This window comes from Leucoraja erinacea, chromosome 39 (genome assembly GCF_028641065.1).
Source record: "Leucoraja erinacea ecotype New England chromosome 39, Leri_hhj_1, whole genome shotgun sequence".
In the NCBI taxonomy this organism is placed as follows: domain Eukaryota; kingdom Metazoa; phylum Chordata; class Chondrichthyes; order Rajiformes; family Rajidae; genus Leucoraja; species Leucoraja erinaceus.
This window is the reverse complement of record NC_073415.1, coordinates 6,025,259-6,040,601: the sequence shown is the minus strand read 5'-3', so window position 1 is coordinate 6,040,601 and position 15,343 is coordinate 6,025,259. Positions and strand designations below refer to the sequence as shown.

General features: G+C 48.2%; 1 protein-coding gene across 3 annotated transcripts in view; it reads left to right on the top strand.

Moving 5' to 3' along the window:
- Positions 1-15,343, top strand: part of LOC129714328 (microtubule-associated serine/threonine-protein kinase 1-like) — a 96,464-nt gene that overhangs the window by 67,530 nt on the left and 13,591 nt on the right. For all 3 annotated transcript variants that reach the window (XM_055663868.1, XM_055663867.1, XM_055663866.1), the window contains 7 exons: positions 159-297; positions 2,619-2,751; positions 6,555-6,720; positions 7,998-8,099; positions 9,499-9,621; positions 11,006-11,115; positions 13,615-13,769. In XM_055663868.1, coding sequence (XP_055519843.1) covers positions 159-297; positions 2,619-2,751; positions 6,555-6,720; positions 7,998-8,099; positions 9,499-9,621; positions 11,006-11,115; positions 13,615-13,769 — 928 coding nt within the window. The remainder of the gene's footprint in view (positions 1-158; positions 298-2,618; positions 2,752-6,554; positions 6,721-7,997; positions 8,100-9,498; positions 9,622-11,005; positions 11,116-13,614; positions 13,770-15,343) is intronic.

Below are 15,343 nucleotides of genomic sequence, written 5' to 3'. Positions count from 1 at the left end.
TCGGTAGAGGTATCTTCCTCAACTCAGTGGACGGACGTCGATGGCGCATGTTGGGTCGGCATGGACAAGATGGGCCGAAGGGCCTGTTTCCCTGCAGCTTCCTCAACACAGTTGTTTGTTTCCCTGCAGTTTGACCTTCATGCCTTTTCCCAATGCAGGAGGCGACTGCGCAACATTATTGAAGAACATCGGAGCGTTGCCAGTGGACCTGGCACAGATGTATTTTGCAGAAACTGTCCTGGCTTTGGAGTACCTGCACAACTATGGTATCGTCCATCGCGACCTCAAGCCAGACAAGTAAGTTTAAAGCTCTCCCCCCTGCCCTTCCCTCGTCCCTCTCCCTCTCCCTCTCTCCCTCTCTTCCTCTCCCTCTCTCCCTCTCTCTCCCTCTCCCTCTCTCCCTCTCTCCCTCTCTCTCTCACTCCTCCGCTCTCTCTCTCCCTCTCCTCTAATCCCTCTCTCCCTCCCTCTCTCCTCTCTCCCTCCCTCCCCCTTCCTCTCTCCCTCTCTCTCTTTCCTCTCCCCTTCTCTCTCTCTTCCTCTCTCCCTCCCTCTCCTCTCTTCCTCTCTCTTCTCTCTTCCCCTCTTTCTCTCTCTCCCCTCTCCCTCCCTCTCTCTCCTTCTCTCCTTCTCTCCCTCTCTCCCTCTCTCCCCCTCTCTCCCTCTCTCCCTCTCTCTCTCTCTCTCTCTCTCCCCTCTCTCCCTCTCTCTCCCCCTCTCCGTCTCTCTCCTTCTCTCCCTCTCTCTCCCTCTCTCCTCTCCCTCTCCCCCTCCCTCTCTCCATCTCTTTCTCTCCGCTTTCTCTCTCCCTATCTCTCTCCCTCTCCCCCTCCCTCCTTCTCTCTCTCCCCCTCCCTCCCTCTCTCCCTCTGCCTCTGTCTCTGTAGCGTTTGGACGGTGTTGTTGGCATTGATTGGGTTAAGTAGCAATGATACATTGAGGCGGTGACGGTGTGGAACAAATTACTGAGTGAAGCCAATTTCACAGCATCTTCTGCTTAAAGAAACTGTAATCACTTAGCACTTAGCTTCAAGGAAGAATTGTAATTTGAGGCTTCAGCCCTCAGATCCCTGAGACAGTCAGAGGAGATCTTACAAGGCAGGTGATTATAAAAAAAAAACTCCACAGGTATCCCGGTGGGATGTAATGGTGTGGGAGGAACTGAATCATTTGTGGAAAATGGGTAATACACTGCGTTACAGTACCCTAGGTCATAAGTGAATGGGACATTATGCTTCATCACACTTCCCCATTATGTGAATAAAAGATTTATTTAATCCTTCAATGGTTGATTGAAACTCGGAACCAACAGGTTGCAACGAGGAGGAGGGATAAGGATGGCAAAGTCAGGGAATCTTGGATGGCAAACGAGGTTACAAATTTGGTCAAAAAGAAATGGAAAAGAGCATGGTATCAGATAGGAACTTTGAGGAATATAACGAAAGAACTCAAGCCAATGATTAGAGGGGCCAGAAGGGGCCACAAAGTGGCTTTGGTGTCAGATCCCAAAGAAAATCCCAAAGATTAACCAGGGAGAAGTAGGGCCATTTGTGCTTGGAGTTTGGAGATGTAGGGAAGATACCAAGTGAGCATCTTGCATCTGTGTCCACGAAGGAGAAGGGACAAGACATGAGACAAGAGACATTTATTGCCACATGTACCAATTGGTACAGTGAAATGTGTGGTCACCATATGAATAAAAAAGAGCACAGAACACGATAGTCTTTAACATAGACACCCCCACGCAGCAGAACCAAAGTTTCCCACTGTGAGGGAAGGCACCAAAGTTCAGTCATCTTCCTCTGTTGTCCTCTGTTGTTGAAGAACATGAAGGACTAGGAGAACAGTGTGGAAAGATACTAACATGCAAGGGTCATCTTCTTGCGAATGGCAGTGCACAGCCTAAAGTTGTAGGACAACTTGTTCTATTTGATCTTATTTGATTGTGCACGCCGGGTTGATTGCATTCGTGGGACCACGTGAAGATTGCAATCTTCCACCCCATAACCAAGGGTAGTTTGAGATGAAGGAGAAGGGGTTGTGGCTCTTGAAGAGCATTACGGTGGATACATCCCCCTGGACCTGATGGGATTTATCAAGGTTATTGAGAGAGGCAAAGGAAGAGATTGTGGGAACCTTGATGAAGATCTCTTAGCATCTTCTCCAGCCACTGGCAAGGTACCGGAGGACTGTAGAGTGGCTAATGGTAGGCACAAAATGCTGGGGTAACTCGGCTGGGCAGGCAGCATCTCTGGGGAGAAGAAATGCTTATTAGTAGCAAGCTCTGTGTGTTCAGTTCAATTTATTGTCACATGTACCAAGGTACAGCGAAAAGCTTTTGTTACTTGCTAACCAGTCAACGGAAAGACAATACGTGATTGTGAAGTGTAGAGGCAGATTTTCAATCACATATTACAGTCGTTCCACACTCTTAAATCTCTCTGTACACTCGATTGTGGCTCGATTGTAATATGTGATCTGCATCTGTGGCGAACAAGCAAATAGTCACCTAGCTTGGTCGTCACCTTGGAAGCAAAAGTGTGGTGAGTCTAATTGCAGAATTTTATTAAGCATTGCATTCTGCAAGGTCCCTCACCTAATGCTTCCTCTCCTTGCAGCCTCTTGATAACATCGATGGGCCATATTAAGCTTACGGACTTTGGCCTCTCAAAAATAGGACTGATGAGCCTCACCACTAACCTGTACGAGGGGCACATTGAAAAGGATGCCAGGGAGTTCCTGGATAAACAGGTCAGAACCTTAAATGCATTCTTGATCGTTAGTTTTTAATTAAGAATGGTGTTGCAGTATGAAATTGATGTCCTACTATCCCTCAGCTCACTTACAGCAAGGGTCCATGTCCTTCTAATAGTCACCACCACCAAGTTCTACCAGGAACTGTATCTTGATCCAATTTTGAACATAGACACAAACTGCTGGAGTAATTCAGCGGGACAGGCAGCATCTCTGGAGAGAAGGAATTTTAAGGCAGAGAAAGACAAATTCTCGATTAGAATGGGTGTTAAGGGCTACGGGGAAAATGGGATTAGGAAGCAGAGATCAGCCCTGATTGAATGGCTAGTGGGCTCGATGGGCCGAATGGCCTAATTCAACACCTATATTTTGTGAGCTTGTGAACAGGGTCAAACAATGATAGGCTTTAGGAGTATAAAAAGACACTGGAGTGTGTCAAAACAGTGCTGGAATAACTCAGGGGGTCAGATTCAGATTCAGATTCAGATTCAATTTTAATTGTCATTGTCAGTGTACAGTACAGAGACAACGAAATGCATTTAGCATCTCCCTTGAAGAGCGACATAGCAAACGATTTGAATAAATAATAATAAGTGTCCGGGGGGGGGGGGGGGGGGGTGATTGGCAGTCACCGAGGTACGTTGTTGAGTAGAGTGACAGCCGCCGGAAAGAAGCTGTTCCTCGACCTGCTGGTCCAGCAACGGAGAGACCTGTTGCGCCTCCCGGATGGTAGGAGGGTAAACAGTCCATGGTTGGGGTGAGAGCAGTCCTTGGCGATGCTGAGCGCCCTCCGCAGACAGCGCTTGCTTTGGACAGACTCAATGGAGGGGAGCGAGGAACCGGTGATGCGTTGGGCAATTTTCACCACCCTCTGCAATGCCTCCCTGGGCAGCATCCCTGGAGAACATGGATAGGTGTTCAAGTGTATGTATAAGTGGCTCTTTAGACTTAATACTTCAGAGATACAGTGCAGAAACAGGCCCTTCGGCCCAACGAGTCTGTGCTGAACAGCGACCACCCCGTACACCAGCACCATTCTACACACCAGGGACAATCCACAATTCCCTGAAGCCAATAAACCTACAAACCTGTGCATCTTTGCAGTGTGTGAGGAAACAGGAGTACCCGGAGAAAACCCACGAGGTCACGGGGAAAACGTACAAACTCCGTACAGACAGCACCCATAGTCAGGATCGAACCCGGGTCTCTGGCGCTGTAAGGCAGCAACTCTACTGCTGCACCACTGTGCTTCACAAGCATCGTTAATGGGGTCTTGAACATAGTCAAACTTAAACTCTTAACCCTAATTTCAATGGGGAAATCTGAATTTAATAAAATTCAGATTAATAAAGTATTTAATATTATTATTATTATTATTATTATTATTATTATTATTATTATTATTATTATTATTAAGTAATTGTATCTGATTCCATCACCACCTCTGGTAACGTTCCAGATATCACTCACTCTCGCTGGACAAACTTACCTCATTAAAACCTTCACCCCTTTTTCACATTACATTCTCTCTTGCCTTTGATTCTCTACCATGGAAAAAAAGATTGAGGAGACACAAGGAACGAAGAACATTGACAGGTGATGTTTTGGGTCAGGACCCTTCTTCATAAAAAGATCAACGTCTTGCATAATCTTCTACACTTCTCTCAGCCTTCTCCACTCCAGGGAGAAGATGCCCAATGTCTTCAATCTCTCCCCAAAAGCAAAGAGCTCCAATCCAGCCAGCATCTGACTGAATCTCCTCTGCATTGCCCAACGCTCTGTCCAATGCAAGCATGAGGCACGGTGGCGTAGCGGTAGAGTTGCTGCGTAACAGCGCTTGCAGCGCCGGAGACCCGGGTTCAATCCCAACTACGGGTGCTGTCTGTACGGAGTTTGTACCCTCTCCCCGTGACTGCGTGGGTTTTCTCCGAGATCTTCGGTTTCCTCCCACACTCCAATTAACCTACAGCGTTGTAGGTTAATTGGCTTGGTGTGTGTGTGTGTGTGTAAATTGTCCCTAGTGTGTGTGGGATAGTGTTAATGTGCGAGAATCGCTGGTCGGCGCGGACACGGTGTGCACGCTGTATCTCTGTACTAAACTAAATCTAACATGTTTTACTGAGGTGACAGGCTGGCTGCGTTCCATTTTCACAATCTATTTCCAGCGATTGATCCAGGAGCGAGGCGTCAGCGAGGTGTCTTCTGAGCTTCCCATTTTAATTATCTCCCAGCTACCGGCCATCAATCCATTGCTGCCTCTGTGTGAATGAGCTGGAGACACAGTCAATGGTGCTGGTTTACCAGCGATCATGTAATGATTTGTATTAAACCTGTTCTCCAGTCGTGGATGGAAGGACAAGAGACTTGGCAGAAGATGAAAAATAATCCATATCCATCCCTGAGAAAGGAAACGAGTTGCAGAGTTGCTATAAATGTTTCTCATCTCAAACCTCTGCTCTCCATAGTGTCACAAACACTTTCCCAGTGCCTGAAGCTTGTCGGAAATTGAGGGGCGTAGTACCCCCGTTTCCACCATCTGTAATTCTTTCTTAAACAGTGCCCCTTGAAAAGTTTATTCTTGCCCAAATTTACTCCTCATTGGCATCTCATATCAGCCATGGATTCGTCAGATCTCCAAGCAGTTTGTAGGTTAATTGGCTTTGGTAAAAATTATAAATTGTCCCTAGTGTGTAGGATAGTGTTGGTGTATGGGATGCTCATTGGTTGGCACAGACTCGGTGGGCCGAAGGGCCTGTTTCCATGTTGTATCTCTAAAATAAACTAAAACTAAAGGGCCTGTCCCACTTGCGTGTCCTTGGCACGCAAATTACGCGACCTCGTGGTTGCGTTGAGGCGCACGGGCATGGTGTGGCCGCGCAGGGCCGGTCCCACTGAGAAGCATGGAGGGGTATGGAATTGTGCGCCATATCGCGCAACGCTCCGAAGTTTTGTAGCAAACAAAATCTTCGCACACCAACGTCCTGTCGCGGAACTGACGGCCAAAGTGGGACAGGCCCAAGACCCTGGCACGACGCAATATCTCACCTCCAACAGCAGCAGAAGCAGGCAAACGATCGCCAAACTCAGCCTGGGGCTCACGGCCGTTGCGGTCCGGATCCGCCCCCACTTCTACTCCCAGAGCGGGGCCAAGAAAATTGAAGATAGACACAAAATGTAGGGGTAACTCAGCGGGACCGGCAGCATCTCTGGAGAGAAGGAATGGGTGACGTTTCGGGTCAAGACCCTTCTTTTAGACTGAAGAGTCTCGACCCGAAACATCATCCATTGCTTCTCTCCAGAGATGCTGCCGGTCCCGCTGAGTTACTCCTGCATTTTGTGTCCATCTTCAAATGACATCACGCGCTCCAGACGGCTGTGCGGGCGCATGAAGTTGCACGCGGGGCCGTCGCGTAATTAGCGTGCCAAAGACACGTAAGTGGGACAGGGGCTTACAGAAGCTATGGAAGTGAATATCTTGTTTATAACATATTTGGACAGATATGTGGATTGGAAAGGTTTAGAGGGCTATGGGTCAAATTGAGGCAAATTGGGACTAGCCCAGTTGGCATGGACAAGGTGGGCCAAAGAATCAGTTTCCATGCTGTATAGCTCTATGAGTCTGTGCCATGATTAAGTCCAAAGAGAGACTAATAGGGTTTCAAAGGAAATGGGAAGGGTTGACAGCGAAGAATAGGTCAGCCACAATCGAATGGCCGAATAGACTCAATGGGCTCAATAACCCAATTCTGTTGCTATGTCTTATGACCTTGTACACTACTAACGTCATCTGTCCATTGCAGGTGTGCGGAACTCCGGAGTATATTGCTCCCGAGGTTATCCTTCGTCAGGGCTATGGGAAGCCCGTCGACTGGTGGGCGATGGGGATTATCCTGTACGAATTCTTGGTGGGGTGCGTTCCCTTCTTTGGCGACACCCCTGAGGAACTGTTTGGTCAAGTCATCAGTGGTGAGTTTGAGACACAATAGCTTGAAGTCACAATAGCCTCAGGATTAAAGGGCCTTTCTTTAAGAAGGAGACGAGGAGGAATTTCTTGAGTCAGAAAGTATGTATCTGTGGAATTCATTGATATGGAGGCTATGTGGAATTCATTGCTATTCAAGGCTGTGGAGGCCAAGTCAATGGATATTTGTTTAGGCAGAGATAGATAGATTCTTGATTAGTACGGGTGTCAGGGGTTATGGGCAGAAGGCAGAAGAATGGGGTTAAGAGAATTATAGAATTATAGAAACTTACAAAATTCTTAAGGGGTTGGACAGGCTAGATGCAGGAAGATTGTTCCCGATGTTAGGGAAGTCCAGGACAAGGGGTCACAGCTTAAGGATAAGGGGGAAATCCTTTAAAACCGAGATGAGAAGAACTTTTTTCACACAGAGAGTGGTGAATCTCTGGAACTCTCTGCCACAGAGGGTAGTTGAGGCCAGTTCATTGGCTATATTTAAGAGGGAGTTAGATGTGGCCCTTGTGGCTAAGGGGATCAGGGGTATATGGAGAGAAGGCAGGTACGGGATACTGAGTTGGATGATCAACCCATGATCATATTGAATGGCGGTGCAGGCTCGAAGGGCCGAATGGCCTACTCCTGCACCTAATTTCTATGTTTCTATGTAAGAGGGAAAGATAGATCAGCCTTGATCTGGGGGGGGGGTTAGAGTTGCTGCCTCACAGCACTTACAGCACCAGACACCCAGGTTCCATCCTGGCTGCGGGTGCTGTCTGCACGGAGTTTGCACGCTCTCCCCGTGACCCGCGTGGGTTTACTCCAAGAACTTCGGTTTCCTCCAGCACTCCAAAGACGTACAGGTTTGTAGGTTAATTGGCTTGGTGTAAATGTAAAAATTGTTGCAGGAAGGAACTGCAGATGCCGGTTTAAACCGAAGATAGACACAAAATGCTGGAGTAACTCAGCGGGACAGGCAGCATCTCTAGAGCGAAGGAATGGGTGAAATTCCGGGTCGAGACCCTTCTTCAGACTAAATCAAATCCCTAGTGTGTGGGATAGTGTTAATGTATGGGGGTCGCTGGTCGGCACGGACTTGCTGGGCCGAAGGGCCTGTTTCCGCACATATCTCTAAACCAAAAAACTAAATGATTGAATGTTGGAGTAGACTTGATGGGCCGAATGGCTTGATTCTGCTCCTATCATTTACGACCTTATAAAAGGCGATTTGCAATGGAGCCTATTTGGATCGCAGGTCCTTATGTAAAACGTCTTGTGTTTGCAGATGACATTATGTGGCCTGATGGAGATGAGGTTCTCCCTGCCGATGCCCAGCACCTTATCTCCAGTCTGCTGCACCCCAACCCATTGGACAGACTAGGAACAGGTAGGCAAGTTGGTGAGATCATGCCCTTCATGTTCAGGTGGACTTTCCCCCTCTACCACTCATCGATTGATCGAGAGACAAAGTATGGAAACATGCCCTGCAGTAACTCAGTGGGACAGGCAGCATCTCTGGATAGAAGGAGTGGGTGACATTTCGGGTTGAGACCACACAACAAAGCATGGTTTGAATTAAAACATTAGCGTTGGGCCAAAGGGGATAGTTGGGTATCGGTTAGTTGGGCCAAAGGGCCTGGTTCCATGTTGTATGACTCCATGGCTACAGTAAGTCCCAGTGTTGAGACAGCACAAGGAAAAGAAACCACTATTGTTGAATTCAAGTGTCAAGAGTATTTTATTGTCATATGTTTCTAAATGAAATACTAGCAGGAGCATAATAGTGCAAAGGCAAAAATAGTGCCCCTAAGTCAAGGTAGTTTAGAGCTTATTTAAAGGTTGTCGTGTTTAATAGCCTGATGGCTGTCGGGAAGAACCTGGACATTACAATTTTCAGGCTCTTGTACATTCTTTCCGATGGCAGTGGTGAAATGAGTGTGTGGCCAGGGTGGTGTGGGACTCTGATGATGCTGGCTGCCTTTTTGAGGCAGCGAAATCTGCAGATCCCTTCGACGGTGGGGAGGTCCGTACCAGTGATGGACTGGGCAAGTGTTCACCACGTCGTGTAATCTTCTTCATTCCTGGGCATTCGAGCTGCCAAACCCAGCCGTGTTGCAAGCAGACTTGCCACGTTTGAGATTTGAAAGGTTAATGCATGGAGCAGGAACTAACAAGTTGTAATTATAACCTTCTGAATTAATCGGGGAGAAGTTGTGCAGATTACACTGCCTGTTGCAATAAACTGGGCATTTTACGGTCGAGGACAATTAGCGTGCATGGGCTGGTCTCCGAGAGGTGATGAACATCAAGGTTCCTCCATTGTAATCACCGTGATTTATTTCTCGAGGTGAGTAGTTGGACTGATGTCACAGCTCTGCTCATCCTCAGCACCTCTTGATACCCACGTAAAGAGCCTGTCCCACTTTCACGACCTAATTCACGACCTCTGCCGAGTTTGCCCTTGACTCATACTCGCAGCATGGTCGTCACGAGGTCGTAGGAGGTGGTAGGCAGTCCGTGATGTTAGTCGTAGGTACTTGTGGCATCAAGTAGGTCGGGGCGTTTTTTCAACATGATGATAAATGTCCACGAGTAAAAAAAGGTCGCGATTAGGTCGTGAAAGTGGGGCAGCCCCTTTATTCACTCCTCCTGGTTCAGGACTCCCCCAACATGGGAAACATATATCCTGCATCTAGCCTGATCTAGTCGGCATTTTGTGCCCATCTTCTTCAACTAACCTCTGCTCTGTCCTCTCTCTTTCCCTCTCTATCTATCTATCTCTCTAGGCGGCACCTACGAGGTAAAGCAACACAGTTTCTTCAAAGATCTGGACTGGAATAGCCTGCTGCGGCAGAAGGCAGAATTCATCCCACACCTGGAGTCGGAGGAAGACACCAGTTACTTTGACAGCAAGTATCTTTTCCACGGACAGAGGGGAGGGGATAGAAGTGGAGATGGAGGAAGAGAAGGCCAGGCAATATCAGCCTCCATCTTCTCAGGAAGCCCCTTTGACGTTGTGAGATCCATTAGCCTGAGTGTGGACCATTAGCCTTGGTGAGGTGCTGCCCCCTTGGGGCAGGGAGATGGGGTAGAGGATCTGGCCAGCACCACTCCTCGCAAAAACCCCCAGCATGTGCTAGGCACCTGGAGACAGACAGGGGGCGATGGAGCACGATTGAGAGGACTCTAGTCGATAGAACATAATTTGGAAACCATGAGTTGGGTTAATGGGAAGAGAATGATCCAACTTCACCCCAACTGTTTTTGCCTCTCGCCCTATCTCATCTCTTTCTCTTTCTTTCTCCACTCAGCCTCTCTGCTCTCTTCCTCCCCCTTCTCTCCATTCCCCCTTGTGATCAGCTCTCCCTCATCCCAATCTTCCCCTCTTCCCTTTCCTCCTACTATTCTCCCTCCTTATCCCCTCTCTCTACACTTCTTGCCTCTCCCCCTTCTCCCTATATTCCTCCCTATCTCCATTTCCTCTCTCTATCCCCTACCCTCAAACCTCCACCTCTGCTCTTTCCCCACTTGATCTGTTGTCTCTTGCGATATACGATAAGAGAGACCTTTATTTATCCCAGGAGGGAAATTGCTCTGCCAACAGTCATCAAGGAATTAAAATCCAGGATTGGGGATGTGCAAAGATTGGGGGGAAGGGGAGTCAGTCTACCCCACCTCAGAAAGGGGCGATGTACAGTTTGATAGCCTCAGGGGGAAAGGATCTCCGATGACGTTCTGTGCTGCATTGTACTGTCATCCCTCTCTGTCTCCTCTCTCTCTCTCTAACCTCTCTTTCCTTCCCTTCTCTCCATCCCTGGTCTTTCCTCTCCTGATCTGTTTTCTCTCGCTTATCTCCTCTCCCACTTTCCCTCGCACTGTCCCCATCTCTCTATGCCCCTGTCCCACTTAGGAAACCTGAACGGAAACCTCTGGAGACTTTGCGCCCCCACCCAAGGTTTCCGTGCGGTTCCCGGAGGTTGCAGGTGGTTGCCGGTGGTTGCAGGTGGTTACCGGAGGTTGCAGGTGGTTGCCGGAGGTTGCAGGTAGTGGAAGCAGGTAGGGAGACTGACAAAAACCTCCGGGAACCGCACGGAAACCTTGGGTGGGGCGCAAAGTCTCCAGAGGTTTCCGTTCAGGTTTCCTAAGTGGGACAGGGGCATTTCTCTCTCACCTCTCCACCCCTGCTCGTTCCTCATTCTCTCTCCTGCTATCCCCCTCACTCTCCCTCTCTCTCTAACCTCTCTTGATATCTTTCTCTCTCCCTCTCCCTCTCTCTAACCGCTGGCCATGTAGCTCGCTCTGATCGGTATCACCATGTGAACTCCTACGATGACGATGACACGAATGAAGATGAACCCGTAGAAATTCGCCAGTTTTCCTCCTGCTCCCCCCGCTTTATAAAGGTATTTGGCAAAGATCAAACCCCAAAACCTCCCCCCATCCCCATCCCTTCCCTGTAAGCACCCAGGAGTTGTGACCAGACTTGCGCAGTGCAGTGGTAGTCAAGTCAAGTTTATTTGTCACATACACATACGAGATGTGCAGTGAAATGAAAGTGGTAGGTGGCTGGAGTGTTATTACTCCATACTCCCTTATTTTCTCATAAGTTCACGTTCATAAGTGATAGGAGCAGAATTAGGCCATTCGGCCCATCAAGTCTACTCAGTCATGGCGGATCTATCTTTCCCTCCTAACCCCATTCTCCTGCCTTCTCCCCATAACCCCTGACACATGTACTAATCACGAACCTATCTGTCGCTTGCCTTAAAACTATCCATTGACTTGGCCTCCACAGCCGTCTGTGGCAAAGGATTCCACAGATTCACCGCCCTGTGACTGAAGAAATTCCTCCTCATCTTCCTAAAGGAACGTCCATTAATTCTGAGGCTATGAGCTCTGGTCCTAGATTCTCCCACACTAGTGGAAACATCCTCTCCACGTCCACTTTAACAAAGCCTTTCACGATTCAACGTCGGAGACCATTCGGCCCATCAATTCTATGCTGCCTCACAGAGCCCGCCCATTCCTTCAGTAATTTTCTCCCATCAGTTCTATGAACTATGTGCCCTTGGGGCGAATTACACCCAACAATTACTGTGCCAACTTGCACATCGTTGGGCTGTGGAGAAAACTGAAGCAACATTTGAGAGGAGACTCTTGAATGGACCTCATAAACAAAGGATGAATTCCCCAATCTTCCGATCTACCCCGTTGTCTCCCTTGCACTTTTTTCCACCTGCGCTTTTTTCTGTAGCTGTAACACTATTATCTGCCATCTGATTCCTTTTGTTGTGCTCGTGTAGAGTGTAATTGTACTTATGTATGGTACAATTTTTTTAATCTTATCGCAACCCGCAATGTCACCTTCTCCAGAGTTGCTGCTCAGTTCTCCCGAGATGTTGCTTTGACCTGCTGAGTTACTCCAGCACTTTGTGTCTTTTTTTGGAAAGTAACATCAACCTTGTGTCCGCTCTCTATGGTATGAGTTTAGAGATACAGCACCGAAACAGGCCCTATGGCCCAGCGGGTCCACGCCGACCAGCGATCCCCGCACACTAACACTACCCCACACACACCAGGGCCCCACAATGTCCCTCAGTAGAGGGACCCTAGACTGTGTTCCTCCCCCACGGAGCCTTGGCATTGGCTGCACCAAGCTCCAGCGAGTCCTTTGTCACTTATGGAACAGACATTTTGAAAGCACACACCACCAGACTCGGGAACAGCTTCTTCCCCTCTGTCATCAGCTTCTGAACAGCCCTTCCATAAGCTTGGATACTGTTCCATTTACCCTATTGAGGACATTGGAATTTGTCTCTTGAACTGATGCACTACAATGGCGGCATATTGGCGCAACGGTAGAGTTGCTGCCTCACAGCGCCAGAGTCCCGGGTTCGATCAAAATTCAAGATTCAAGAAAGTTTATTGTCATGTGTCCCAGATAGGACAATGAAATTCTTGCTTTGCTTCAGCACAACAGGACATAGTAGGCATGACTACAGAACAGATCAGTGTGTCCATATACCATTATATAAATATATACACACACATGAATAAATAAACAGATAAAGTGCAAATAAACAGATAATGGGATATTAATGATCAGAGTTTTGTTTGAGTTGAGTTTAATAGCCTGATGGCTGTGGGGAAGTAGCTATTCCTGAACCTGGACGTTGCAGTCTTCAGGCTCCTGTACCTTCTACCTGAAGGTAGCGGGGAGATGAGTGTGTGACCTCGGGTGCCATCTACACGGATTTTATACGTTCTCCCACGAGGGTTTTATCCGCTTTCCTCCCACATTCTAAAGTTTGTAGATTAATTGGCCTCTATAAATTGCTGCTTGTGTGTTGGGAGTGGATGTGAAAATGGGATAATAGTGCGATCGGGCGACTCATGGTCAGTGTGGACTCGGTGGGCCGAAGGGCCTGTTTCCATGCCGTATCTCTCAACTAAACATCCAGATGGGGGCGACAGATGGCACAATGGGCTAAGTGTTCGGCTGGCGACCTGAAGGTAGCCGGTTCGAATCCCACTTGGAGTGCATACTGTCGTTGTGTCCTTGGGGCAAGACACGTCACCCACCTTTGCCTGTGTGTAAATGTAATGTAATTATGTGAAGCACTTTTGGGTCAATGCAAGTTGACTAAAAATGTGCTATATAAATAAGATTATATATATCCCAAATAGATAATTCCCCAGGCCTTGACTATACCCACTGTATTACTGTATCCCATTCATAGACCACTCTGTGCTGGGTTGTGAGCATGCAGTGACACCTGCAGGTCCAAGGTTGTACTGCTGCTCCTCCACATGCCCTGTGTAACTGCAGGATAGATGGGGTGAGAGTGGGCGAGAGTGGGCTGCGTGGCCCCTGCACTAAACGCTGGCTGTGCGCTCCGCAGGTCTACAGCAGCATGGAACGCCTGACACAACACGAGGAGCAGAAGGCCCCAGTGGTCACCCGACGCAACCTCAACAAGCACAAGGAGGAGAAGAGCGAAGCTCTCAACCCCCTTGGCACCCGCGACAAGAGCTGGAGGACAAGCTCCCCAGAAATGTGAGTCCCCACTCTGTGACCCCGTCTCCCCGTTCTGCTGCACGGTTACAATACGATACAAATATGATAGAACGTTATTCATCCCAGGTGGAACATTGATCTGCTAACATTCATAAAACTAAGGTGGACAAAAATGCTGGAGAAACTCAGCGGGTGCAGCAGCATCTATGGAGCGAAGGAAATAGGCAATGTTTCGGGACGAAACGTTGCCTATTTCCTTCGCTCCATAGATGCTGCTGCACCTGCTGAGTTTCTCCAGCATTTTTATCTACCTTCGATTTTCCAGCATCTGCAGTTCCTTCTTAAACACATTCATAAAACTAATGATTGGTGTTTTGTTGGCGCAGCAGTAGAGTTGCTGGTTCTTTCCTTGTTGCATGACTGCAGAAACCAAATTTCGTTTGAACTTCATTTGTGGGCCAATAAACGTACCTGGCCAATAAACTAACTTACTTACTTAACACTATCCACACAATCCTATCAAATGACAATAAATGGTATTGTATCGTATTGCATTGTAATGCTGTGCCGGATACCTGGGTTCGATCCCGACTACGGGTGCTGTCTGTACGGACTCACCGACCAGCGATCTCTGCATTTTAAGGCACCAAGGCAAATTCCTTGTATGTGAATACCTGGCCAATAAACGTACTTACTTACTTACTTAACACTATCCCACACTATCCTATCCTAGGAGCAATTGATGTACATTTACCAAGCCAATTAGCCTACAAGCCTGTAAGCCTTTGGAGTGTGGGAGGAAACCGAAGATCTCGGAGCAAACCCACGCAGGTCACGGGGAGAACGTACAAACTCCGTACAGACAGCGCCCGTAGTCGGGATCGAACCTGGGTCTCCGGCGGTGCGAGGCAGCAACTCTACCGCTGCGCCCATGTAGTATGATTTATATATGATTGTAGTATGAGTTATCGAGTCCACAAATAAGATTAGAAGTTGTCCAGCCAGAGCTGAACACACGTCTTGGCATCTGCACACAATGGTGTCTGTGTTGTCACTTCTTCAGATTCAGATTCAATTTTAATTGTCATTGTCAGTGTACAGTACAGAGACAACGAAATGCATTTAGCATCTCCCTTGAAGAGCGACATAGCAAACGATTTGAATTAAAAAAAAAATAATAAGTGTCCGGGGGGGGTGATTGGCAGTCACCGAGGTACGTTGTTGAGTAGAGTGACAGCCGCCGGGAAGAAGCTGTTCCTCGACCTGCTGGTTCGGCAACAGAGAGACCTGTAGCGCCTCCCGGATGGTAGGAGGGTAAACAGTCCATGGTTGGGGTGAGAGCAGTCCTTGGCGATGCTGAGCGCCCTCCGCAGACAGCGCTTGCTTTGGACTTGTGCTTCTTGTATGTGGTGGTGGAAAGATTGGGGGAAACAGGGCCGCGAGGTGACCCCTCTCTCCTTGACCCCAGTATGATATGATTTGAGTGGCTAAACACACAAAACAAAGTTATTCACATTATCTCGGTACATGTGACAAAACTACACCAATGGCCCCTTTACATCCCCACAACTTTCTGGATTATTGATCATCACCAAATTCAATTAGCTCCATCC